The following is a 27,907-nucleotide window of genomic DNA, read 5'->3' on the forward strand; positions in this document are numbered from 1 at the left end:
CCCCCCCCCCCAGAGTGCCGTATCCTCTCTTGAATTAGCTTTGTGTAATACCAGCAATTGAAACTGCAGCAAAGCCTGAGCCAAGTTAGTCCTCTTAACATTATGGCATCATATACACACACACTTCTCCCCCCCTCCATCGTTCACTCCTTTTCACTCTGACATGAGGTAAAGTATGGCGCCCAAGTGCAATGCTCAATTGTGCTACATTTACAAATAGAAAAGAAAACAAAAAAAACAGCCAGAAGGAGAAAACAGTCGGAGTCGGCTCTGAAGGCCTTAACTTCAACCCCCCGCCTCCGTTTAACAACAAAAACATACAAGGCTCCTGGATACTGATGCCACTTAGACGAGATTAATTATGATCCATATTTCCATCAGTCACAGACTAAATTTCACATTCTGTTTTAGTCCCTTTGGGAGACTTACAGATAATTACTGTGTTGAGCCAGTGGGAAAGTCTAAATGGCTCCGTGTGTGTGTGTGTGTGTGTGTGTGCGTGCTACAGACTGAGGCGTTGAAGGTTGGCGGCCCAGATACTCTGGAGGTCTTGAGTGGGGCCATATTTCTCTGATGGGAGAACCGAATGCACAACAAAGGGTTACTTTGAGAAATAATGACAGATTGCACTCTTTTTAACTGAATAAAGAGACGCACTGAAGCTTCGTGGTGCAACCTACTTCTGACAAATCGTCACTTTAATATTTGAAGCTCTACTCCAAATTAAAATCTTGAACTCAAACTTGGATGAAATAATGTAAATCTAGTTTATGCGAACACTAGTCGGCCCATTGTAGGTCAAATAGTGGCGGGGGAGGGGCTTATATTCCACAAGTACTTTTAGAAATAAATGTTCTGGTAAATGTACGACTTTAATCCCGGAGAACAGACGTTTTTTCAGGAAAATACATTAATCTGGAGACAATTAAGGTGTCTTTTTTGTACACTCGTAACCTAATCACTTTTCCTCACATGTATGCCAGAATATTGAAAAAATGGTTCTCGGAAATCTCAGGTTTTAGACTGTAAAAGTATGCCTCATCTGTGAATTTTGGAGCATGTTCTTGAAATGTCGTTGCTGCGGTGTATTCGTGGGAGGAGCTCCCACAGAGCGGGCTGCGTGCTGGATGCTGGACGTAGACGGGTCAGAGTGGTCACTGAACTGCAGTCTGGTCTTTTGAGGTAGAAGCAGCTGTTGGTGGGATTATACGACTGAATGTCCGATAGCGAGTCACACAGCGGAACGTCTCTTTCAACCTGAATTTATGGATAGTTACAAGTCAAGTATATTCCCCTCTGCCTGTACTTTGGAGTACACTGAAAGCCGACGTTAACGAGTGCAATCTGATTATCTCAACAAGCGTCAACCATCTCATCAGTTCCTCTTCCGTTTGGTTTAACCAGAATTCAGAAACAGATTCTCAACCGATTCAAACTAATAGCTAGAAATGAAAATTCAAAATTCAAAATTCAAAATCCACTTCCTGCCCCCATGTCGCGTATGGAAGAGGAAGACACGACTCTTCTGCAGCTTGATGCTGGCCACCGGGAGAACCAAATCAAACAGATTTCCAAAACAAAAAGTCAAATAAAGAGGTATTATAGTTACAGTGCAAAAAAGATGAGAAATTCAAGCTTAATACAAAAACATAGCACCAAACAAAAAGAGAAACAAATATATATATATATAAAGACAAGAAAATGCATGCAATTAACTGAGGTATTCAAGTGAAAAAAAAGGGCTTTTTGATGCTGAAAAAAAAAGAAGGACATTTAGCGAGAAGCAAAAGATTTTTGTCGAAACAGAAACCTCAAAAAAAAAAAAGGCTGGCATCCTCATCTTCAGCCCCGTAGTGTCCCAACGGTTACCGCTTTGGTAGGAACGGGATGTGAGGAACATTAACTGGCCTGTTCCACAAAAGCATTTGAAACCATGGGCAGCCTTAAACACACGATGCATCCTACGGAGAAAAGTCTGCAGCGTGTCCAACACGACTTCCTCTTCTCGTATCAAAAGCATGTTCCATGAATATCCATAGATTCAGAACGTTTAGAGAAGCAATCCAGTTGTCATGGTTTATACATAAACTACAAGAACATGCAACCTCAAGTGCGGTTAAAAACTACTTTAAATTACAGTAACTGGGAATGTTGGAATTCATGTCCGTTCTGCAGGATATGGGAGCCAATATCAAATATCATTCACGTATCTCTCGTTTCTTTCATATATATGTATATATATTTATATAGTTTGCTACGTATATGGTTTTGGTGTCAACGGGACCACACAATTGTCAGAGGAACAGACCCTAATGGAATAAGTGCAAAAATTATTAAGAATACCATTTCAAGACAGGTTTCAGTCAGAAGTGCCGCCGGGGTTCGTTGCTCCAGTGTCTCCGTGAGCCGCGGCCGACTGGCACCAGAGCACCGCTGAGGAGTTTAGCGTTTTCTTGATTTTCTTTTTTGTTCTTCCTACACACTTTGATTTACACATTTTGATTAAACTATGTACAATCTAATACTACACGATAAGCATAAGCCTCATCTCATTGACATAAAAAAGAAAAAAGGGGTGAGGAACAGACATTGCGACCTGACCTTCTTTTAAACACTTTGCTGAACGTTAATAAAGCACTCATGTGATTACACAAAGCGGAGAGGGAAAGCAAAGATTGTGTTTGCGCAAAAATAAAAAAAACTTAAAGTAAAAGATGTGAAGTGAAATCTGTTGAGATCTGTTCTGCTGCTCGGGTTGCGTCTCCACAGCGATCCCCGGGGGCCTCGGTGGAGCCGCCGGGGGGCTGAGGATGCGGGCCGGCGGCGCGCTGCGCTGGGAAGCCGTGTTGTTCTTCTCTCTCTCCTCTCTCCCTCCGTTAGCGTCAGTAGCTTAGGTGCTAATGCTGAGAGCTCAGTTGGTTTGGACCTGAGGTTGATTGGCTTTGAGGCTGCGCAGAGCTCGCCGCGCCGCTGCCGACTTGGCGATCCGGTAGCTGCGGCCGACTCCTTTGAACTTGCCCTTACCGACGACCTCCACCGTCACCCGGACCTTCCCGTCGTACGTCCTCTCTGCAGGGCTGCACAGAGGAAAGGTCACATGGTAGATGCCATTAATACTGGAGGACCTTTATCAACAATGTCTCAGGTTCCCAACATAATGCTGACTCACCTGTTGTCTTGATGAATGACATCAGGAGTCGTTCTAGTCCTATATTTGACACTATTGTTGTCTGCTTCTTTTCTCCAGTAGTTTGTGTAATTAATTAGACAGATAAACCTTTCTTTAATACAGTACCTTTCATTTAGCACTCGTTGCTGTTCAATTAATTTAAATGATTAAACTGATGTTTCATATTCCAGGGGTTCTAGGGTTGAACGTAACTGGCTGGTTTAACAATAACGGCACATTTTGTTATTCGTACCATGGTTTATTTAGGATATTCCTTTCATGGCCGTGTAACAGTGGGACCCTGCTAATACAATATTATGTTTTATTTATTTTATATATATATATATATATATATATATATATATATATATATATATATATATATATATATTTTTTTTTTTTAATAGAACAAAATAGGTTTGTTCTACGTTCTAACATTTAAAGTGTACTGTAATTCATACAATTGGAACTTTACATGAACAAATGGCCATTAACATCCAGCCTTTTATCTGTGCAGAGCTACCAGTAAGTTATGAAAGACGTCACACATTCCATATGATAAATGAAGAGCAGAAGATGGTCTCCTACCTGAACTTGGCAGTTTCTGGTTCCATCTCAAGCAGCTCCCTCACAGGAGAGCGTGGCACATTGGCAGAGAATTTCTCTGGAAGTGGTGAGGGGATAAAAAGAAGTTATTATAAAGCAATCAGAAAGAAGAAATCCTGAATGTTTGCCATGCATGAACAGCTCAATAATCACAACTGGGAAAATAAAGAATGCGTCCATAAACCAATGTGCCGTCACTCTTCCTCACCTATAAGTGGCCTCATCATTGGATAATACACTTGCCACACCGTCTCCAGTGACATCCTGCTGTCCATGTAAATTGCTCCGGCTAGCGACTCAAAGATGTCCCCCATGGCCTTGGGGACCTCGATGTCCTCCTCCTTCTCCTCATCTTCCTCAGAGCGACGCAGCTGGTTGCCGAAACACACAAAAGGATTGGTTTTAAAATCAGCACGATGGAATGCTTTTCTGCCACAGGACCACGTGTTGCTGTGGGCGGAGGCACAATCACTCTCTGGACACGTTGGTTAAAGCAGACTGAAGACACTCCTAAAGGAGAGTGTTACTTGAGAAAGTTAACATGAAAATCGGAGCGTACCGATTGATTGGCTAAAGCACTGACATGCTACATGCAAGTGAAGAGGAGTTTAGTTGGAGCAAAAGTGATCTGCAGTAAATGAGCCGCGTTGGTTAAAGACCTGCTGAGGATTATGGAGCCCTGAAGCTCCGATTTACTAATATAATTATTATTTACTCGGGCTGACGTCAAACCTTTCCAGTTACAAATTAATTAAATGGCCATACTTCCTGGTATGGCACTTTTATGTTTATTCTCCCGCAAATAAGTTCACTATTGTGGAGGTACTATTTATTTATTTAAATTGTGCAACAAACTCCAAAGTTCCAAAATTCGACGACCATTTGCAACCCTAAACACGTCCAACGCAGACAGCCAGTGAGCGTCTGGGTTTTAATGCATCCCCTGAATATATGAAGGGGTCTTCAAGCAAAAGCAATACGTTAAGTTGCTCTTCAAGGCCTCCGCTGACAGACTACCGACACCACGTGCTACATTAGCAGCTGCATCCCGTGGTCACGGAGTGGACAGCGTACTGTACCACTGCAGCAGTTCTTCATTTCTTTCAGCTGGATTCTCAGTAGGCTTGTGTATGAGCCTGCTGTCCCTGAGGCAGAGAAGTAGAATGAGAGATCTGGTGCCAAGATAGCCATGTCCAGGCAAATTAAACCCAACTGCATGTTCTCCTCAGTGCTGAACTCATTGGCATATGAAACGGATTCATAGAAGCCGACAGCCTTGTTATTGTAGCAGATCTTTTTGAATACTGACTATTAAAAAAACTACTCTACAGAGAAGAGAAGGTTCCTTCCTGCAGGGCGTCTTTTGGGGTTGGAAACGGGACTCACCTCAGAGTCCATGCCTTGCATCTCGTTCTTCTCCAGCTGAAACTGCACGAAGTCGTCGATGACGTGGAAGAGCTCCGGCGAGATGGCCTTGAAGTACTTGTGGTAGTCGTACTTGACGGCCAGAGAGGCAAAGATGGTGTTGTTGACGAGTGCCGAGCGCAGGTCGGTCAGCACGCCGGGAGAGTGCTGCCGCGGGTCTTCATAAAGGTGCTTTGTTATGAGGTAGTCAAGGATTGCGTCGCCAAGGAACTCCAGCCGCTGGTAACAATCTGCAGAGAAACAAAACAAACAGTCAGACATGTGGCTCGGTGACAGTTTAATTCAAGATTCAACATTCAAGCACTAACTAACAATGGATCAAATGACCGCGGGTATTCAGAACGGAGCACAGACCCTCAGACAATCACAAACTCTACTGAGCGTGTCATATCCCACTCAACCTGTCTTCCAGCAGCTGGCCACGGTACAGTGGAGCATTTAGCAGCTACACAGACCAAACCACAGCGAAGAGGAGGGTGAAGATTGGACATCTAGATACATCCAATACAAGGTTAGTGGGTTAAGTTCTTAGTACGTTCTAGTTAACTTCAAACAAGGAATTTACTAAATTGGGTTGCAAAATAGAACAATGTGCCTTTGAGTAATGTGTAAAAAGGTTGCTATGACACATCTGTAGTGCTGTCCAATCAAAGGTTAGTCACTAAAGCATCAAAAGTTGGAACATAACTTCTAAAAACAAATATTTGAAGGAGGCTTTTTTTTAATATATATATATATACATAAAACAGCCAATGTACAACAACAATGTAGGTCTGACTTTATTTTATAGAGCTCGTAAAGAGGAGAGACACTTTACTAGCTCTCTGATCAACTTGAACATGAATGCAACATTATTAGAGATCGGCAAATAGAAATACATACATTGTTGGCATCGACCATCATATAACATTTAATCTAAATAAAGATCCTCGTCTCAATGCCTCGGCATCCATTACCAGCAACCGTTTTAATAAACAGATGCAGCACACTGAACGGACGGTGTGAGGTGAAGTCTGACCTGTGATGGTGTTGTAATGGTAGGAAGCGTGGGTGAAGGCTTGCAGCAGGTAAGCCTTGTTCTGAAAGGTGTAGTTGATCTTTCTTTCGAAGTTCTCGAAGCCGGAGATGAGGTGGTTGAGAGTTCGGTCTGCGTCTGGATGGTCCAGCAGGCTGCGGGGTGGGATCTTCAGCCAGCCGTAGCACAGGTCGATGGCGGTGATCTGACAGCTCTGCACCACTGCCTCCATCAGGGCGCCTCTCTCCAGCGGCAACACCTGATGTCATCGAGAAACAACGCTTAACACCTGTGTGACAGCTGCGAAGCCTCCTACACAAAGACGTCAGGCCCTGTTGGCACAGCTTCCACTTTGCCAGTCCTATTAAATGCCTGCTCTCATGAACTAGCCCCCCTCCGACAGTGGGCACCATTGCTGAATCATGAAGTACACACTTACCTTGAGGCCCAGCGAGCAGAGGAACATCTGGGCCGCTCTTTCTCCACAGCTGGTCAAGTAGCAGCCCAGCAGAGCCTCCACGCAGTCAGCAATGCTCTTGTCGGCGATGCACTGCTCCGTGTGCAGGTCGTAGGAGATGGACTGCTTGCCGAGCTCTGCGCCGCAGTTCTCCTCAGACGGGTTCCAAAAGCCAACCACGAAGTCGTCCTCCTCCCCGGCCTTACTGGGGTCCAGGTAGCACATGGCGTCCCACGAGCTGTAGTCAAACTCCTCTGCGCTGGGCGCCGGCTCCGCGGGGTAGTGGGCTGTGGTGGGATGGTGGTGGGTCTTCTTGGGGGGCTTCCACTTGTACGGAGACTCCGGGGTGGGGGAGGAGCCCGGGTCCGGGGCGAGAGGGGGTGGGAAGGTGCTTAGCGAGATCTTCTTACCGAACGCGCCGGAGCCCAACAGCATGTTGTCGATGAATTTGATGTGCTCCTTGTAGTACTCCAGATCCTCCTCCATGTTGACTTCGTCCTTTGGCTCGTCCTTTAGCATCAGCTCATCCTCCTCGTCCACCTCCTCGTCCACCTCCTCGACCTCAGAGTCATTTTCAGGCTGCCCGTTGGCCAGAAGCTCCTCTTTGTCCTGAATGATGGATGCAAACAGACGCTAAAACGTTCAGCCCTGCACTTCATTGGGATGCCAGTCAGTGTGCAAAATACGGTGTATTGACACTTCAGACCCCGAGGGCCTCGACTGTAACATTTCAGGGGGTCTCTAAAATCACAAGACAATTATTTGTCACATTCAATTGTCACTAAAATGTCTTTTGAAAGCTTACTCATATCCAGCAGCTGTCATCATTCAAACCGCAAAACATTTATTCACAGACTACCGCGAGTAAGAGACGTTTGAAGATGCAAAGGACGGTGCTCAAGGAGATGAGAAAGGAAGCACTGGAGCACTTTTCCTTAGCATTCAGATAATTCAATAAGCTCTTTGACACTTCTAGGTGTTTCTCAGAGTTTGGATCCTCCTGAGCAAGAAGAACCTTTCGACCGTACGCAGACCGTTTGACAACGCTGGGTTACGACTTTCTTTTGTCTGAATTCTTTACCTGGAATTGTCTTTAAGTCACTTTTAATATCAAGTGCCACATTAACATATACTAATCATCATCTTAGTGAAATAGTATTATTCTTTTTTTTAATTAAAATGATATATTAAGAGTCTAGACTCAAACATGATGTGTTGCCTGACAAGGTGAAAGCCTGCCCTCTAGTGGGCCGTGACAGAAATGGCCACACACACAATAAAGTGGAGAAGAAGCACGACGTGCACTGACCTCCTCCGAGTCCAGTTTGTCTGTGCTGCTCTTGTCCTGGTTGACCACGTAGCCAGGGGGCAGCCAGTTCACGGGAGGGTCAAAGATGGACACCACCATCCTGCTGGGGAGCCCCTTCTTCTTCCCCAGACGGTACAGGTTACAGTTGCTCACCTAGAGGAGAGGAGTAGAGGATGAGTCCAGACCCGTGCACGCCATCGCCCGTAACCAGCTGAGAACACTTTGCTTCAGTACACCGAGAGTGGACACAAAGGGAATCTAATGGAAACTGACCACTAATGGAATGCTAACCAATCAAAAAGGTGCAGAGCATTTGTCTGCTTTCACCTGTAAACAGACTTTTCTAGTCTCGACCACTCAAAGCGCTTCAACACGACATGGCATCATTCACACTAGGGGAGGGGGGGTGAGTTCACTGTCACACACTTTAATGGACTGACTAAGTACACAAAGTCGAATTCAAGCTCAACCGTTTTCACATCTTTGGACCTGTAAATCAGGGAAAAACACTTTATTTTACAGATCCCAAAGTTTGCTAGTAATTCCAAGAAAGGAATGGATGCAACTGTCGTTTCTGAAGAAGGTTCCTGGAGAGAATATATTTTCTGAAAAATCGACTCATTCCAATAAATCAGGAGGTGCAACTGGGAGGATTATAGTCAGTGCACAGCGGGACATGCAAATAATGTCACACTTAGCATACAATCAAGAGAACGCTTCTGTTAAAACGTTAATCAGTTTTCCCTGAGCTTTTAGCCGTAGTGTGAGGACTGTGTGAGTGGAGAGCGTTTGTTTCATTGACATGGGTTCAGTGTCGTCATGGGAGCCAAGAATGAAATCTACATGACAAATGAGCAAACTGCAGCCGCTAATGAAGGCCACACAATCAGGGTGAAAGCTCCTGAAGAACAATGTAAGAAATGGCAACTTTAACTGGAATATATACTGTATATTTATTTAATTGTGTGCTACGTTGTAACTGTGCATATTTTCTACAGCTGCAACACAACTTTAGCGTTGACGGAAGCAATAAAATGTCTTCAAACCGTCCCTTTTGATACTCCGTCGTCCTCATAACAAGTCATGAACCGTCTCACCTTCTTGCTGCGCATGTAGCTGAGGCGGCCCTCGTGAGCGTCGGGGTAGGTGCAGAACAGGTACGTGGTGATGGCGTGCTTGAGGAAGGAGTCTCCGAGCATCTCCAGCCGCTCCAGGTTGAAGCCGTCGCTGGCGTTGGATAGAGTCAGGGCCTGCAGGATGAGGCCCGGGTTGGGCCCCAGACTTTTGGGGGAGTCTCCGGTCTGGGCTTCGTGCTGGGGGACAGCAAGCAGATCAGGAGAAGGTTCTGTGGGGGCGTCGGGACCCGTGGCTGCCCGGCTGCAGACTGAGGTAGCTTTAAATGCGCGGTGCGACGTCCTCCCCGGTGTACATTCATCACTAGGCTGCGGAGAACTGGAGCTGGGCTTCTTGGAGCTGAGAGCAGGCTGCACGGGAACTGAGGTAGTGGTTTGTATTGATTCAGGACTCTGCAGCCCAGGGGAGCTGGGCTGGAAGCGTTGGCAATTGTCACGTTGCTGAAGGTGCTCGTCGTGGGGGCCGTCGTCATCACAGTCGGTGACTAGGGCAGTGCCGTTGGTTAGGTTCCTCGTGCGTGTGGCTTCTCCGGGGTCGGGGGCCGCTTGGGGCCCCTGCTCCGGCTGGGAAGAGTGGTGGCTACTGGGGTGAGTTAGAGGATCGGGGTCAGGGCTTTCAGTCTCTTGGTGCGTACAGTGACCCTCGTCGTCCTCACTGTCGGAGTCAGGACAGATGAAGGTTTTGCTGTCGATGGCTCTCTTCCAGCCAAAGTCTAGGTTTGGGTACCTGTCACACACACACACACACACACACACACATTTATACATTAGGATGATGGGAAACTGCAATAGTATAACAAAGAAAATGCAAAAAAAACAGTTTGTTTGTTTGTATCGTCTACAGCTGAGTGGGGTCACATATACGCAGCTATAGTCTTACTGTGGCTGGTCTGAACCGGCACTGGAGCACTGTGAAGTACATTTATATATTAGAAGTGTGTCCACTTATATAACCCACTCCAGTTTATATAAGTAAAGCCTCATTACTACTGCAAACCAGCCAGAACACTACAGTTCAGCAGAAATCTGACAGCTGTAGTGATACAGTAGAGTGATACAGTCAAAGGCCATTGTTCCATTCATTAAGCAAAATCCTGATTCAGCAAATGGAATAACAAAGCATCCTTAGGAACTCATGTGTTGTGTTAGTGTATGTAATGGGGACCTGAAGTCAGGGGGCAGGGTCTGGGCTCCCACTCCGGCTTCACTGGCAGTCTGAGCCCGGAGCTCCTCTGCGGTCAGAAGGCAGTGGAGGCGGTAGAGGATGCTCGGAAGACACACTGCTTTCCTCCACAGGGAGGCCGGGATGGGGTGTATGGCACACAGCTCTGGAACCAGGATCTGACAAGCGAAGCAATCGTTTAGTCCGGGACTGTTGCAGGACAAAATGTATGAAAGGTGACATGGCTAAGACTCATCTCTGGAGGTGGTCAATGGAGTTGTTGTTGTTGTTTTTTTGTGTAAAATACAACGAAAAGTAGGTGACAGACTCCTCTTCCATTGCCAGAGGACGAGTATGCCTGTCTATTTATTTTGGTGCATCACTTCAAACAAAAACAAGTAAAAAGCAGCATGGAGGCTTTCATATGTCTGTTATGATTCCATCCCTGCTACTGCAGGGTCATTTGTCCCAGGAATTAATGCAGATTGTAACCTTTCCCACGGAAGACAGAAGCCAAGATGTTAGTTGCTGTCAGTGGGTTTTTGTCAAGTAATGACTAAACTGGAGTTGTATTTGTGCAGATTCATAAATGATGCAAATAATCCATGTTTAATAGCTTCTAAGTCACTATTGCTGAAAAATGTACATGATGAAAAGAGCTCAAAATGAAATGGCATCTCCTTGCTGTAGTGTAGTCTCCGCCCATGTCTGTCCAAAATGTCCCAAAATGTCCCTTTGTCAAAATTCAGACCTTGTTAGACATTTGTGTGAAATTGACAATGGACCTTTTGTGACCACCACAGAGGCACCGTTACCTGTTTGTTCTGCAGACTCTCCCACTTGGCCTTCCTCTTCTCTGCACTGCTGAGGGGCAGGGCTTTGCCCTTCTGGTTCAGGTGCCGAGGGGTTAACAGGTTCAGTCTGGGAGCACAAAGAAAACAAGAGCCTCTGCTTTAGGCCGGTCCGAACACAACGCATGTACCAAGGGCCGTCATTACACTGTGGCATTATGACAAATCATATTCAAGAGAAGACTCGGGCATTCTGGGTATTCTCCAGCGGTTTAGCTCCAACATGATCAGGAAAAAAAAGGGTAAATAATGCCGATCAAGAGCAATCTAATTATTTATTCCTTGCACTGGTCTCCCTCGTCAACATCTGGCATCTTAATTACCCAAAATACAACTGGCCTTGGGATATGGTTATGCTAGTACCGGCCAATGTACCGTATTTTCCGCACTATAGGGCGCACTGTCAATGAATGGTCTATTTTCGATCTTTTTTCATATATAAAGCGCACGTAAAAGGGGCGTTCACACCAAAGGCGCTTGGTTGAAATTCGCCGGACGTTGCGATAGACGCGTTTTGCGCGTTGCGAAATTTCGCCAGAGTTGAAATATTTCAACTTCCAATGCGAGTTGCAAAAGTTTCGCAACTCCCCAGCCAATCAGCGTTGAGATGCTCCGCCCGTTGGGCTGCTGCTGCTCTGGTAGCGCTGGAAGCGAAAGTTATCGAGGCGGAGTCGGTGAAACTCCCCGAGCTGTGTGAGCCTACGGGTGATGTTATGAACCCAGACACCAGGGTGTTAGATGTTTTGACGTTTATGGGATGTCCACAACAAGTATAAAGCAGAACTAGTGGTTATTTCGACGGTGGATGGAGGAAATTATAACAACTGTTTTTACCGAGACAAGCCACGCCCCCTTTTTGCAACTGGTTGCGAAAGGCACAAATGAACACAACTTGACTGGCGAATAAACTGACGCGAGTTATAAAGCCGTTTGGTGTGAACGCACCATAATGCTGCAAGCGGTGCGGCTTTGTAGTTTACCAAAGTCGTACTAAAACATTTTGACAGAGCGCCGCGTACCACACAAAATCGCTTCGAGGTCACTAAGCACAACCAGAATTAATTCATATATAAGGCGCTCCGGATTATAAGGCGCACTGTCGTTTTTTGAGAAAATTAAAAGGTTTTTAAGTGCGCCTTATAGTGCGGAAAATACGGTATCCTGGAGCCTCTACTAGCCTGCAGCAGGCTACAGGGGTCTAGTGAGATCACTTCCTTCTAGCCTTCAGACCCAGCCAGCACTGACTCAAGTGACATCACTTGAAGACATTTCTCAGACTTCCCACAGTTCCCTGTAGGAAACTTGAAACCCTGTAAAACAGGCGGATGTGTAAAACTGGTGGATTTCCATTTAAGCTGTCGTGAAAAATAGGGCCTCAAAAAAACTGAGACTGCAATGGGTTTTTTCTGCGATGTATATTGTGATATGAAAAATGTCACCCTCAATTTTCTAGGCTACATTTTAAAGTTAAATGCATCAAATCAAATTTTTGTTATCTCGCCTCTAAAGTATGCTCTCAATCACGGTGCTATGTAAATACGTTTGGCTCTAGGAAAGAATTTAAATCAGAAACACATTGGTTGTATAGATGTGAAGGGTGAAACAAGTCACACCTGTTGAAGTGTAAAATGTAAGCACATCCAAATGAACAGCTACAGCTTTATCAAAGTGTCAGGATCCATGTGCTGCTGACCTGGAGGAGGTGTGGTCTACGTCGAGAAGCGGCTGGTTCAGGTTGGACAGGTCCAGGTTGTACTTGGTTTTGTAGTACTCGGCAAACGTCTCGTACTCGGGCGAAGGAAACTTACTGAGTGGCGTCAGGTCTGTGTACACATCGGCGACATAGAAGCGGTGAGGCTGGTCAAAGTTACGATACCTGGATTTGGGGGGGGTGGGGGGGGGTTGACAGTCATTATGTGGCTCAAACCGGCTTTCCTCATCCATCAGGAGCATTTATAATTTATACCATGGTACCTTGGAATGATGACAGCATCCTGGTAGTCCTCCAGCTTGAAGGTGAAGGGGTTCTGCTTGGTGTACTGAGTGGTGGGAATGCCGATGCGGGCCTCAGACCTCTCAATGTCCTCCATGAACATAAAGTCCATATCTAGAGTGTGGGAGTTCCCAACTGAAGAAGCCATAGAAGCAGCAGAAAGAGAGAGGACACTGATAAGCGGCTCTACACGCCAGGACCAAACCATCCACCCGGCTCGACCGAGAGCAATTCTACTCACCGACATTCAGAGGTAGAACGCAGTAAGCAGAGTCGGCCAGCGTGGGCTTGAACTCCAGCGCCGGCTTCTCCAGGCGGAGGATGTGGGAGAAGATGTACTGGTGCAGGCGGGTGATGAGGTCGAGCTGCGCGGTGGTGAGCGCGAAGCCAGACTTCTGCAGCTCAATGGAGATGGTCACCTCGCCCGAGCGAGTGTACACCGGGAAATGGGGGATCTGGACAGAAGGAAAGCACCGCCCACAACCAACGGTGAGATAGCTACACTGGAGACAATGCTTTCTTTTGATAAGTGAACAAAGGAGCACAATTCCTAGGGGTGAGAAGGCGTTAGTCTGGTGTGAAAGCTTTTCACCGGGTGGCGTACTCGAGGTATGGGTTTGGCAGTCAGGATGCCGAAGCACCTGGTGGTGTCCTCCGGTGGGTAGAGCCTCCTCCTGCGGAAGTTGAGTTCATCGGGGAGAGGGGTGGTGAGGACCATCCCGATCACATAAAGGTAGTAGGTCTGCTCCGGTACGGCGTAACTGTCGCGCAGACACTCTGGTATCTGAAGAGGACAAAAAGAAACAGGAGTAGGGGATTTACTAAATTCTACAGGCGCATTCCAAATTGCTTATTGTTCGTTGACATTTATATTGTTTGTTCTGCAGAAGATAAACAAGTATGCGCCCGAAAAAGTTTGCTTTGCCTTTGACTGTGTGACCTCATTACAGGTTAACCAAAGCTGGGGGGACTCAACCTGCATTGAGCCTGAGCAACGCAGCCCACTGGTTGTGCTCCGACACAACAGCTGCTATGGAGACGAGCCTCGGGAAGCACATAACTTAACTCTGGATGGGGGGCATCGTGCTGCATTGTATTGTTGTTTGTATTGTTATTGAATGAGAAACATTTTACTAAAGGTTTGGTGTGATTGTGCATGTTTGAAATCCAGAGAGTTTAACAAAATAAATATATATACAAAAAAAGAATATCCGAATATCAAAATTGAAAACTGAATATCTACCCAACTAACAAAGGACCAAATATTCAGGAGCCTTAATATGTGTTGATAACAGCTATGTGGATGGCCAGCTTTGGTATTAAAGACAACACACTTCCTCATGAACAGCCTGTTTGGTCAGAGGTCAGGATAAAAAGTCTTCTTAAGGCATTTTGAGCAACTGGCAATTCTATCTGTGAAGGTATTTAAATAAGTATATCAGCAGTAAAAGTTAGTATTCTTCACACCCCAACATTTACAATAGAAGCGCTGTCTGACAGTCATGTACATTGGCTTTAGGGTTAGCCACAGAGTCAGGGAACTGGAGCTGTAGCGGACCAGACTTTCTTACGGCTTTAGGGTAGCACTGCCTCCTTTTGGTGGAGCCGGGCCGGCCTGGTACGCTGGTCTCCTCCTCATCATGGAGGTCCAGCTCCTCCTCATACTTCACCGTCTCCTTACCCACCGGCATCAGGTGATCATCCAGCTCACCTGGGAGGAAGAGAGCAAGAATAACAGAGTTAGGTAGACGGAGGAGAAAGTCTTACAGGAGGCTGACAGGAAATATTGTTTTACAATATTGTCATCTGCAACATTTCAATTGGAGTTTTACCTATTTTGTGGAGTTTCTCGCAACATAGTAGTGCAACTGCCTTCTCTGCCAGCCTGGCACAGTTCATTATAGGACCCTGTAGAGACCGTGACCAAGTTAATAATAGTCTGGAGAAAGTACGCTGTATTGGTGGACTGACAACATCAGTGAAGTGTTGACATTCTCAACAGCACCATTACTGAAATTCATAAAGACATGATGTTCTTGCTCACCTTAAGAGGAACCCGCAGAGGGGAGTTGATGGGTAGGTAGAGTGTGGACTGGAAGCGGTCGCCCTGCCTCTCAGCAGTTTTACACTTGGGCGCCAAGTGGGTGAACGGGTCACTGGGCAGCCGGGCACAGTACCTGAGCACCAGAGCAAACCAAGACATTCACAAAGTGTGGCCGTGGAAAGACTAACGGACATGACTGGGGGAACGTCTCTGAGAATACCAGAGGGAGCGTCATGGAGCTGACGAAAGAAAACATTGGTAATGAAAGCGCCGGTGGGCGGGTAACGCAGTGGAGTGTAGCAGCGCATGTGACCTGTAATTACTGTAACATCTGTATCTTCAACTCTGTTTTAATGACTATGCGTTTCTATTTACTTGCATAATCATGTAATGGTGTACTGTATTTACTGCCTAGAATGACCATTTTAGGAATATGTAATGTTTCTTATAATTGGATAAGTCTCCAAGAAAGGGCGATTCATGAGTGAACATATTTTGTCCTTCATGAATTGAGGATTTAAACACTTTGCAGTCCGGGGTGACCGACGTATCGAGGCTTGTTCTACCGAAGATTGTAGCAAATGACCATATCACGCACATCGGGCATAGATTGTCTTGTTTTAACCCCCCCCCCCACCCCTCAGCGCGAGGCTCCTGTCCAAACTCAATAATAAACAAAAAACAATCTGACTTCAAAATAACCGTCCACGATATATTAGACAGATAGATAGATAATTGATTCCTAAACCGATGTGATGACAGAGGATGTCGTATGTGTACAGATTGTAATGCCCTCAAAGTACAAAATAAACTGAATTGAAATATATAAACATAAACATATTTACTGGCTCAGCCCTACTTTGCACAAACATCCTTCTACCTGTTAATGTGTCCGATGGCTGTGTTGATGGTGACCCGCGGACCTCCATCGACAGATTGGAGCACGTAGGGTGGGAGGATGTTGTCGTCGTCCAGCACCTGCTCCACTTCAAACTCACCCACCTCCACCGACTTGGAGCACTTGTTCCTTAAGATCTGCTCACGAATCAAATGAGATCACAGTCACAATATGTCGTACTAAATCTAATGACATAACTCTCAGATCAGAAACTAACCGCTTCCGAATTCCTCCTGACATCATTGAAACAATCAACCACTGATTGACCCAAGCGAGACAAAGAGCAATGGTCACCTTCTCTATGGCCTTGTAGGTGGTGAGATCGTCTTCGAAGGTTCTGGTCCTCTCACTGTCCGCCAGCATGATGTAGTTGGACACCGGTGCTCGGGCTCGGCCTTTAGACTGGACGTAGGACCTGTACTCTGTGGGCAGGTCGAACCGCACCACCAGGTTACACTTTGGGATATCCACGCCTTCCTCCACGATGCTGGTGGCGATCAGCAGGTTGGTTTCATGAGCCCGGAATTTGCGGAGAACCTGTGAATACAAAAGAAGGAGGGGGGGGGGGCATTAGAGTCTCGATACGGCTTTGATAATAGTTGAGAAATGCTTTCTTAACTTGTATTATACTTTAATGATAGCCAATACAATAGGCTATGTAGTGGAAAGAAATTGGGATTGGTTGCGCATTGGGCGGTGAGGATTGGCTCTCATACCGGGTTGGGTGTGGAGAATATTTATTAGATATTTACCTGTGCATCACTTCTTGATTAAAAAAATCAAAATGTGGTACATTTCAATAATGTTGGTCAATTGAACCATGTAATATTAGTCTAATACATAGCCTATTGTATTGGCTATCATTGAAGTATCATACAAGTATGTGAAACATAATTCTATATGTTTATTAAAATATTCCATATTACTTGTAACATGGATATTCCTGTTTACCTCCTCTTGTTTCCTGAACTCCACCTCCATCTGCTTGTTCCGCGGCTGGTTCTTGCCGATGCTGTGGCCGGTGATGAAGTTGCTGCTGATGTAAGCCAGCTCCGGGTCCTGCTTCCCCGCCTCTTTGATCAGACTGGGGAGGAAACGCAGACGGCGTGCGTCACCGATACTGAAAGGTTTACAACTTCTCTTGGCTGCAGTAGCAGAAATGAAACCGTGTATTCAACGGGGTCACGGTTCCGGTTCAAATCAAGACATTTACTTGACTTGAAAAGTAGAATGATCACAAAGAAGAGGACGGAGCCCTACCGATTGAGGACGACAGCTGTGTACCGCCTCTCCACAAAGATGATGCCACACAGGATGTTGGTGAACGGCGAGGGAAAGTTGGACTCGGGCCTCTCGTTGGCCTCCACCTCTTCATCCTCGTCCTCGTCCTCAGAGTCGCTCCACGACACGTAGTTGTCCTGGTTGCGGTTGTTGTACCACTCCACGCTTTCGAACTGCTGCCGCTCGAAGGGCTTGTACTCGTGCAGGATTTCGAGCAGCCGGAGGACCTTGGGGGTGACGTACTTGAGGTCGAGCGAGGCGGGGGAGAAGTGCTCCTCGCAGAGGGCGTGCACCTTGCGCAGGATGGTGTCCGTGAAGAGCAGAAACTTGCGGCTGAGCTCCTCCTGCTCGTGTTTGATGTACTTCTGAAGCTCCCGCACCATGATGCCTGCGGCCTTATCTGCACACCAGGGACCCAGGACCTCCAGCACGGCCCGGCAGTCCCCCAGGACCTGGACATGAGTGAGACCGTGTGAACAGCAGTTGGATTTGAGTTTGTTCTTTATAAACTCATGAACATTAACTGCATATTAACCAGCGGAAACTAGGTCTAAATTTAGCACCTGGGCCATCGTCCTCGTCACCAAAATGTCAGTGCTACAGGGTCAGTGGTTTCCAGAGGTCCAGGGATTATAGCCCCTTATCGACAGCAGGAACCCTCTACAGGGACCGGGAACAATTTGAGGAACTCATTGCGTTTCGACAGCAGGGACCAGGGACATTTTATTTTCGGCAAAAAGGCCCTGGTACCGCTTCATTCAGAAAAGGAGGAAGTAGCTTTTCCATTCAGTTTGGAATGAGACGGTAACATAACATATTACCAAAATTGACATGGTCATAGTCTGAGTTCCTCTGAAGGGGATTACAACGAAAATGTCATCAAACCTCTGAAGGATAGTATTTATTTATTCATTATGAAAATTAGTACAGTATCACTTTGGTCATCTTGAGCACACACACACACACACACCTGTTTGGAGATGAACGTGGGATCGCGGTCCTCTCTGGTGACACATATGTTGCAGTCACTCAGGAAGTGGAGAGCTTCATTCAGCTCTGCCTGCAGACAGGAAGAGAGGCCACTCTTATCCATGAAGGGGCCACAGTCCAGCACTACTTCTCGAGGCTGAGCGGCGTATCTGAAAGAGAAAACAGCATTCACCTTGGAGTTACTGGCACTGGCATGCTGGTCTACTGCGGTCATCGATTCTCATTCCTCAGAGGATTCTACTCTCCGTTTGAACAGTGATCAGATAATTCACTCGTTGCAAACCTGTAGCAAACAAAAACTCCTCGTTTTACCTGTCCAGGACCACCAGGTCCGTGGCAGTTTCAGCATTGCTCTTCAAGATACTCTCCAGATTCTGGATCTTGTGCTCCAGTTCTGACGGGTCACACTTCCCATTTAGGATGGAGGCTGTGAGACCCAGGATGCGGGGACTGCCCGGGCAGCCCTCAAACAGCTGCACGGAGGGAGGAGAGCAGCTCATTCACAAATCTCTTGGCAAAAAAATAAAAGAGGTGAATTTGACTTTGCAACCACCATCTTACCTTCATTATCTCACAGTAAGGGTGGTCCGTGATGGCCAGGTGACAGTCATCAAACACCACCAGGTTGATTTTAGACAACGGTAAGATTTTATTCCTCAGAACATGCAGGAATATGTGGCAAGTCATGACCAGCACCTGGATATGAGAAGGTTCAGATGGACATATTATTGTCAGCAGCGACAAGGCATGATGGACTACAACTAGTTGTAGTACATTTTAAAAGCGCTATACAAATAGAAAAAAAAGAAAGAAAATTGGATGATGATGGCCGCTCTGGTGTTGGTGAATGACAATCACCAAACTGAGTCACGGATCAGCAGAAAAAAGGGACCAAAAAAAAAAACTTTTAGAAATGCCCCGATCATTTTTAGATTAGTGAATCGTCAATGAGTCATATCATATCGGCCAGCACAGATTGTGTTTTGCTGTTTTGTTACAGCAGCTGGTGTATAAAGATTCACACCTTTTTTTCTACTATCGTCCCAAAATAATCCTTTCAACCACTATGTGTTATTCTGTTACTTTGTAATGGTCATCTATAGGGGTTATTTGTAAAGAAAACTAACAAAATGAAATAATTAGTAAAGTATTATATTACTTTGATTTTTGTCATGATGTAATATAAGCTGCTCAGTGCTCATGTTAGAAAGTTAAACAGGTCATACTTCCCTCTCCAATATATTTGTTTATGTTAATGTAAAAACATCTCCTTCAAACAACTTGATTTATTTAAGTATCACCAAAACTACATTTTACAAGATGACTTTTGAACACATCGTGATAAAATTAGGATTCATCATAGCCCAATACTCATTTCTACTGATTAGAGCTTGAACGCATCAGAATGTAAGTCAATGGAACTCCTGTCTATTAGTTGTTAGCTACTGTGCTGCTGGTGTTTCTGGCTCTGCTCCTGCCAATGTAAACCCAGACTGCTGTTCACAATGTGTCATTATCAGTAACGAGAAAGCACAAACGCTGATCTCGTGCTGAAATGTTTACTTAATGTTGGCATTTCACACTGTGGCGGTTAAAATGTGTAAATAATCTGCAGTTCACCTGCGTGTCAAACTGTCGAGCTTTAATAATGGAGTTCTGTATTTAAAAAGGCAGTCAGTAAGACAGTAGGCATTCAGCTGGTGTATTAAAACCTATACTGTAGAAGGCAATGAGAATAATCAGCACACCTGATTCTCCATTATCTCTTGACGCCACCGGTGGTCAGTCCATGACGAGGCCTCCTCCACATCCGTGTACTCTCCCACTTGGAGGTCAGAGTGAGTCCTGACTGCAGCTGCTTGCTGAACTACAGACAGAACTGGACAATGCAGACCAGAGAAACAGTAAACTACTTGGAAAGGTTCAGTTAATGTAAACAACTACTTCCTGTGGCACATCAAAAACCGGGGCCGGCATTGTGTACTGCGGTGTGGGTACCTGTGTTCACCAGAAAAACAGTCCTCTTCGCATTTTCTTGGTAAAGTCCCCGTATTTGGTGGGAGAGCTCCTTTGTTAGAAGTACTGCAATAAAGGTCTTCCCTGAGCCAGTATTCAAGCAGACAATCGTATTATGTTCAAGAGCTGCTTCAAGAAGTTCTACCTGTGGAGCAAGGGACAGTGAGCTGATGGAGGAATGTGAATACAATACAAAAAAGCAGCAATGGATCGCTTTTGAGACGCCCGGGTGCACTCAGCTAGTTGGCACACCCATGTGGATGGCCTCCTCCTTACCTGATATTTCCTAGGTGTATAAATGTTGTCGTGGATGGCCTCCTGCTGCCAAGGCAGCCCAAAGAAAGGCCCCATGGGTGAAGTGGCAGGGGTGACAAGCTGCAGGCCTGCCATGCTTCAAAGAGGTGGAGGTGAGGAGGGGGGGGACGGGGACTGGGCTCCTCCAGATGTCCACTTTATCTCATTTCATCATCCTCTTCAGTTCAGAAGTTCACTGGCAGGGGAGATGAGGAGGCCGTGTTTAGATCAGCTGTTCTCACTCACAAATGGTTCAGTTACATTTTTGTTGGGGGGGGGGAGTTCATTCAATGTGCTCAAGAATGAACTTGATAAAAAGTGCGTACCAATCACGATTCATCATCAGGTAGACAGTGTTCCCTCGGATACAGACACACAAACCATTGTTTTTTCTTTAAACAAAAAGCTTGTATGTTGTTATAGTGTACTGGTCCGTATTCAGAATTTATATCTGAATCTTTAGTTTTTAAAAAGTTGTGTCCTTAAAACTGATAAAGTTATTATTGTACGTGATTTTAATATTCATGTGAATGTTGATCATGAATGCCTTATTGCTGCATTTATCTCATTGTTGGACTCGATTGGCTTCTGTCAGACTACAGAAACCCACTCACTGCTTTGGCCACACCCTCAACCTTGTTCTTGCATGTGGCATTGACATTGAGCATTTGGAGGTCTTCCCACAGAACCCTCTTCTGTCAGACCATTACCTCATAACTTTTGAGTTCATACTACCGGAGTGTACACCGTTAGTCAAAAGTTTCTACACCAGATGTCTAACTGACAGTGCTGTAGCTAACATTTACCAATTTGGAAGAATCACACTTAGTTTGGCGAGATAGTCTTAAAACATAAGAAGGCCCTCTGTAATGCCAGAGCAGCCTATTACTCGTCAGTAATAGAGAACAATAAGAACAACCCCAGGGTTCTCTTTAGCACTGTAGCCAGGCTGACAGAGTCACAGCTCTGTGGAGCCGTGTATTCCTATAGACCTCAGTTGTAATGGCTTCATGAACTTCTTCAATGAAAAGATTCTAACTATTAGAGGCAAGATTGATGATCTCTTGCCCTCAACCACTGCCGATCTGTCATCAAGAGGAGTGGCCTTGGAAACGGCTGTAAACTCTGGTGTATACTTGGATAGCTTTTCTCCCATTACCATAGACCAATTGTCCTCAACAGTTTCTACTTATAAACTGTCGACCTGTCTCTTGGACCACATCCCAACGAGGCTGCATTTTGACTTTAATTGGCACCTCTGTTTGTTTTTTTGTCTTTGCTAACAGGGCATGTACCACATTCCTTCAAAGTAGCTGTAATTAAACTTCTCCTGAAGAAGCCCACTGTTGATCCAGAGGTGTTGGCTAACTACAGACCGATCTCTAACCTTCCCTTCCTCTCTAAGATCCTTGAGAAAGTAGTCGCAAATCAGTTGTGTGACTTTCTACATCAGAATAGTTTATTTGAGGAGTTTCAGTCAGGATTTAGAAAACACCACAGCACAGAGACAGCACTGGTGAAAATTACAAATGACCTCCTAATTGAGAGATAAAGGACTCATCTCTGTATTTCTTTTGTTAGACCTTAGTGCTGATAAAGGACTCATCTCTGTATTTCTTTTGTTAGACCTTAGTGCTGATAAAGGACTCATCTCTGTACTGGTCTTGTTAGACCTTAGTGCTGCGTTCGACACCATTGATCATGACATCCTATTACAGAGACTGGATCAGTCGATTGGCATTTCAGGTACCGCACTAAGTTGGTTTAAATCCTATTTATCAGATCAATCTCAATTTGTATTTGTAAACGATGAAGCCTCGATGACCACCAACGTTAATCACGGAGTTTCACAAGGTTCTGTGCTTGGACCAATTTTATTTATATATATATATATATATGCTTCCTTTGGGCAATATTATCAGGAAACACTCCATACACCTTCATTGTTATGCAGATGGTACTCAATTATATCTATTGATCAAACCAGAAGAGACCAAACAGCTTGTCTCTTTCAACACTCATAAATATTTGGCCTAATCACTCCAAATTCAGCATATGTGCACATTGCATCCTGTAACATTTTAACACTAGGGGGCGCTACAGTAATTCACCTGTTTTGAGCATTCTTACTTTTACACACTCGCCCCACAAAATGTATCCGATCGGCTTCAATTTTGTTTAGGAATGATCTAAAGACCTCAAAGATGAATAGTTATCAAAATGGTGAGTTTTCACTGAAAACACTTGACATAGCGTGGACCCCAATACACACCCACTTTGTGTGGTTTGTTATGTTATAGAAAGTTTCTCATACACATGAGAGTATATATATATATATATATATATATATATATATATATATATATATATATATATATATATATACACATACACACACACACACACACACATACATACATACATATATAACGTAATGCTATAGCATATATAATGCTATAGCTCACTGTGAGGTTTTCGCTCTGTAACCATAAGGCCCAAGTTCGAATCCCAGCCAGGGCTAATTTCTTGCATCACTTTTTTTTACATGACGTGGTCTACACATGATGCATGTATATGGTCACATTCTCATAGCGCCGCCTACTGGCTCCACTGGACTTCCTCAAATCTGCCCCAAACTCATGCTTGATAAGTCACGGTCTGATACAGGAACCGGTGAAGTATTTGCAAAGCGTAATTTCCTGCGTCGCGCACTCAACCCCGGGGAAAAAACATCCGACCGAAAGGCGAACGAACTCGGCCGGGTGGGCGTCCCGCCAGCGCCCCCGACTGGCGCAAACGAGGGAGGACCCGTTCATCACTCCTCTCAGCTTTAATTTATTTTTAGTTTGTAGATAAAAGCTGCTCCTCAAGACACTGACTCGTTTCCATAGTGCAATGTTGGTTGTCTTAGATTCAGTGAGTGAGTATTCTCAGGTTTTTGAAACTACTTCAGTAGTTGGACTTTTTCATTTAATGTTTGTGCATGACAGCACTGTTGAGTCTGTTAAAAAAGGCTGAAGTTACTGAATTGTGTATGCATGTTGTATTACAGTGTGTCCTTAAGATGGACTTTTTGGTTTTTAACTGTAAAAGGGAATATTTCTAACTATTTTTTGTTTGTTCATACTGTGATAGTCGGTACCATCTCAGGTTCAAATTGCACCATCTTTTCATTAAATCAATTTGAGAAGTTGAACATTTTCCTAAATTTGGGTCACGGCTTGTCATTCAGGAGTGATGGTGGGTCCCACAGCCAGACCAGTTGAGAACCACTGCTGTAGAGCATCAAACCGTGCTGACCCGTTTCATACGAGGCAACAGTCACAATGTAGTTCATACACTTACCTGATAAACCACAGAAGCGTCCAGTAACACAAGGCTTCATACCATGAAGCATGATCTTGAATCTGGTGTATTTATAGTTTAAGAATAGCTTGTGTACAGCTAAGGACAGATTGTTTGAAATATAACAACAGCTTGTTTTAGAAATTTAGAACAGCTTGAGATTTAAAGTGCCAAAACAGAAGATTATCTGGTGACAATGTAATAATGCTAGTAGAATTAATGTCTTTCCAAATATACTTACAGGTAATAACTGAGACTTCCTGGATAAGCAGACAACACTTAATCTGGGCTTCATGATACAATATCTCTCAATCAACTCCTGATGCTCCCCCACATTTAAGTGGAAACAGACCTGAGAAACCAAAAACAGAAAACATTGATTTACTAATCCATTTCAAACCAGATTTTTTTCCATGAATATGAAATATAAAAGAAGCATTCAGGTTAACTTGGCTTCCACAGAGACTGTATCTGTTACTCTTATGCTGATACTATGATAGTACACAAAGTAACCTCTCACCTCTACACAAATGGGAAGTGTCGAGATTGTGACTGGGTCCTCAGCACTGCAAAGACAAAAAGCAGAGAGCAAATTGAGAATGGTATGGTACCGCTGGGTGCCAGATGCTGACAGGAGGTACATTGAGCAGAGGGAAGAATAGGAATCAACTTTATTGGCCATGTACGTGTATGCATACAAAGAATTTGACCCCGCATTTTGAAGACTAGACTAAGACGAGCCTTTCAACACATTTTTTGATGAAGCCAACAATCGCCACCGCAGCACACGACTCTACTGCGAGTACTGCTAAGAACCGCAGCTGGAAGACATCCCAGCAGTCAGCTTGGTTCAGCAAACGCAAGGAGCGACTCACGTTTGCTGGCGTTTAAAAAAAAAAAAAAAACAGAATGCAACCTGGCTTCATTCCAACGGTTAATCAAATCTAACCTGTTGAGTTGGTCATCTCGTCAAGAACAAAGTAACAGTGTTACAAATTGAGTTATCTCACAAGGAGGCGTATCGAACCAGAACTACACTACCGATTCAAACACTGACAAAATCTTAAATGTGCAAGTTGTCTACACTCGGCTAAGAATTTCAGAATAGGAGGCTCAAGCTCAGTATGGTTTACCATAACAGTGGACCTCAATCTGTCCTGATATGGGATGGAGTCCATCTCCAGGACAAGAGCAACTGCTTCATTAGAGCTGCATTTTCTACACAGTTAGCACCGAGTCTGCCCAGCAGGCAGGAACCACCCCAGCTTGATGTGTGGCACCAACAAGACACACCACTGTCCTATTGTGTCACATGCTCATGTCAACACATTGGCCCATCCCCACTACTGTATCAAATCTTCTTTAGAACCCTGCAGCCAATCTTATAATGTTCAACAGTTACAAAAACACCACTGCTGTATATTTTGTAAAAAGAACAACAACAAAAAAACATGGAACTTTCCTCTGTTGCCCTATAATTTGAAGAGGAAAAAAAAATAACCTGGTATTCTATTCTTCTGACTGGTACTGGCATAGGCACATGAAAACAGTCAATAGCCTCAAGTGTGACAAGTGCCTTTTAATTCCATTTCTATTCTTGGACTATTCCAGATTCATTACATAGGGGTGCTAATTGCAGGATCTCCAGTTCTCTGTGGACCATTTAAAATAAATAATGCCATGGAAGCAGGTCAAACATACAGCAAAATGTATCAGTGACTTGCTGCCAGGACACAGTGACCGAACGGTGCATGTCATTTTCAATGAATTAAAGTGACATTGTGTGACTCCTGTGTCAGTACCAAGAGGCAGACAGCTGCGGTAGTGCTGCTTTTTCTTCTTCTTTCACAATCGAATATTAATCTGTATATCCGAATGCAATGTCTAGTTTGTATTATGCAGAAACAAAAAGTTTTAGAAGACAAGAATCTTGATTCTTAAATGAAAATACTCAAGTGCAAGACAAACAAAACTTAACTTATAAAGATTGAACGGTTTATTTTTATTTCAAGGCAGGTAACGTTTCGATCTGTAAACATGATCCTCAGGCCTATCTAACCCCGGTGGGGAGATAGCTACATATTAACCCCCTATGGTGAGTAACATATTGTTTCATGTGCAATCTGTCGGTTGTACGTCAACACTGTGCCAAAGTGAGATACAACTAAAAATCACACCTGTAAATTCTGGTGACAAGTGGTGTCTGTCAGTGGAACACCAGTGGCGTACTGGTTAGGTTTAAAAAATAAATCACTCAGAGTGGCATAACAGAATCATCAGTGGCACATGTCAAACACAGTATATGCCAGTTAGAAGAGGTATATATATATATATATATATATATATATATATATATATATATATATATATATATATATATATATATATGACAATAGACCTTGAGTGACGTTTATTTTTAAAGTAGATCCAACGCAGACTAAATAACAAGAGAGAAAAATGAGACATTCTAGACACGACGACAAAATGTCAAATTGCAAGAACATTTACCAAGAAGCGTCGGTCTGAACGGGGATCGCGTAACCGCGCTCCTAACGTCAGTCCTGAATCGCTGAATGTTTGGCACCTGTGAGCTCATGTTGACGTGCCAACGCATGTGCCATTGCCCCACGGTTTAGCACCAGGAGGGAGAGAGAGACACACACAGACAGACAGCGAGAGGGCAGCTAAACGTTAGCTGGAATAATTCACTACCACCGCTGTCGTGACCTCTTAGCAGCCTCCTCTATCTCTCTCGACTTGTAGCAGCATCACCCCGCATGCGCCAGTCCAAAGCGTTCAGCACTTGGCCGTTACGTTAACGGTGCAGTTACTAGCGGAGACCACGCTGAGTGACACTGGCTACGTTAGCTAGCTAGCAACTAAGCAGCTCAATGTCTGCCGAGCATGTTCACGTTATTAGCGTTGAGCTAACGTGAGTACACATGGCCATGACGTTAAAGCGACTTCATTCAACATCAGCAGGTGCCCGCTACCTTCACGCTACAGCGCAACCAGCCCTGGCCTCGTCACTAGTGTCAAAGTGTGCCGCTAGCAAATGACTAGCGCTGACGTGAACGTTAACACACAGCTAATTAGCTTATGTACGTTATCTTAGCGGATACCATGTTGTAAATAAATATTTGGTACAAATGGAGCAACTAAATAATGGTCTCTTACATGGCCCTGCGACCACATATTCGCATAAGTGCAATGCAAACCCTCTAGCAGCGTCCGACAAGGTAGCTTAACCTAGCAAGGCTAGCTAATGGGGTCGTCTGCGAGCAGTTACTGACTTCACCATGCTGATGGCCGAAGGCATGCGGGCTCACTTGGCTCCGACTGCGGGACTTACAGAGCTAAACTTCAACATGGCTAGTACACCATGTAACGCAACACAGCGACGAGAGCCACCATCACCATGTCAGCGAGCCCGTTTGCTAACAAGCTAACAACTAGCGAGGCCAGCACACGCGAGCGAGAGAGCGGTGTTATTCCAGAAAGACAACTCGTATCATCCGATAAGTCACATCACCTGGTGGTTGTTTTCCAGTTGATAGTCTTGCCTAAAAGGACTGGAACTCGCTCGGTGGGTATCCTCAGTGCCAGTCACTCTTGCTGTTCCGATTTGGTGGCTAGTCGTTCCACGGTGGGACCAATTCCTTTCACCCGGGCCTCTGCTACGCCAAAACATCAACGTATACTCCGTCACTGGCGTCGGCAATCTGCCACGCCATTCTACTAAAATGAACGAGAATCGCTGTCGTTCGTAGTGTGCTCATAGTCTGGAGGTCTCTCGGGTTCGACTGTCACTGGCCTCATTTCGTGGAGAAGGGAGACACGTGACTTCACTGACAGACTATATTATTTGTTTATATTGGAGGAGCAAGGCACACATTACAAGCTGTCCTTGCTGAATTTG

At 44.9% G+C, this 27,907-nt stretch overlaps 1 protein-coding gene and 1 long non-coding RNA gene across 2 annotated transcripts in view; both read right to left on the reverse strand.

The window, feature by feature from the left end:
• On the reverse strand, window positions 1-27,797 carry dicer1 (dicer 1, ribonuclease type III). Its single transcript, XM_034563050.1, has 30 exons — window positions 27,521-27,797; window positions 24,509-24,554; window positions 24,230-24,340; window positions 20,626-20,839; window positions 20,332-20,494; window positions 20,082-20,212; window positions 18,895-19,029; window positions 18,646-18,806; window positions 18,314-18,482; window positions 17,323-17,795; window positions 17,014-17,146; window positions 16,357-16,599; window positions 16,045-16,199; window positions 15,165-15,297; window positions 14,953-15,028; window positions 14,692-14,831; window positions 13,725-13,904; window positions 13,362-13,575; window positions 13,102-13,255; window positions 12,821-13,003; window positions 11,092-11,197; window positions 10,280-10,455; window positions 9,079-9,841; window positions 7,982-8,134; window positions 6,655-7,281; window positions 6,219-6,474; window positions 5,162-5,430; window positions 3,984-4,146; window positions 3,758-3,833; window positions 1-3,077 (listed from the first exon to the last, which is right to left on the reverse strand). Exons 4-30 carry the CDS (start codon window positions 20,737-20,739, stop codon window positions 2,912-2,914), a joined length of 5,712 nt encoding a protein of 1,903 aa, XP_034418941.1. The 5' UTR covers window positions 20,740-20,839; window positions 24,230-24,340; window positions 24,509-24,554; window positions 27,521-27,797; the 3' UTR covers window positions 1-2,911.
• LOC117751297 overlaps window positions 1-27,907 on the reverse strand; it is an 830,737-nt gene that overhangs the window by 624,199 nt on the left and 178,631 nt on the right. The window lies entirely within an intron of this gene.

This window comes from Cyclopterus lumpus, chromosome 22, assembly GCF_009769545.1.
Source record: "Cyclopterus lumpus isolate fCycLum1 chromosome 22, fCycLum1.pri, whole genome shotgun sequence".
NCBI classification, from domain to species: Eukaryota; Metazoa; Chordata; class Actinopteri; order Perciformes; family Cyclopteridae; genus Cyclopterus; species Cyclopterus lumpus.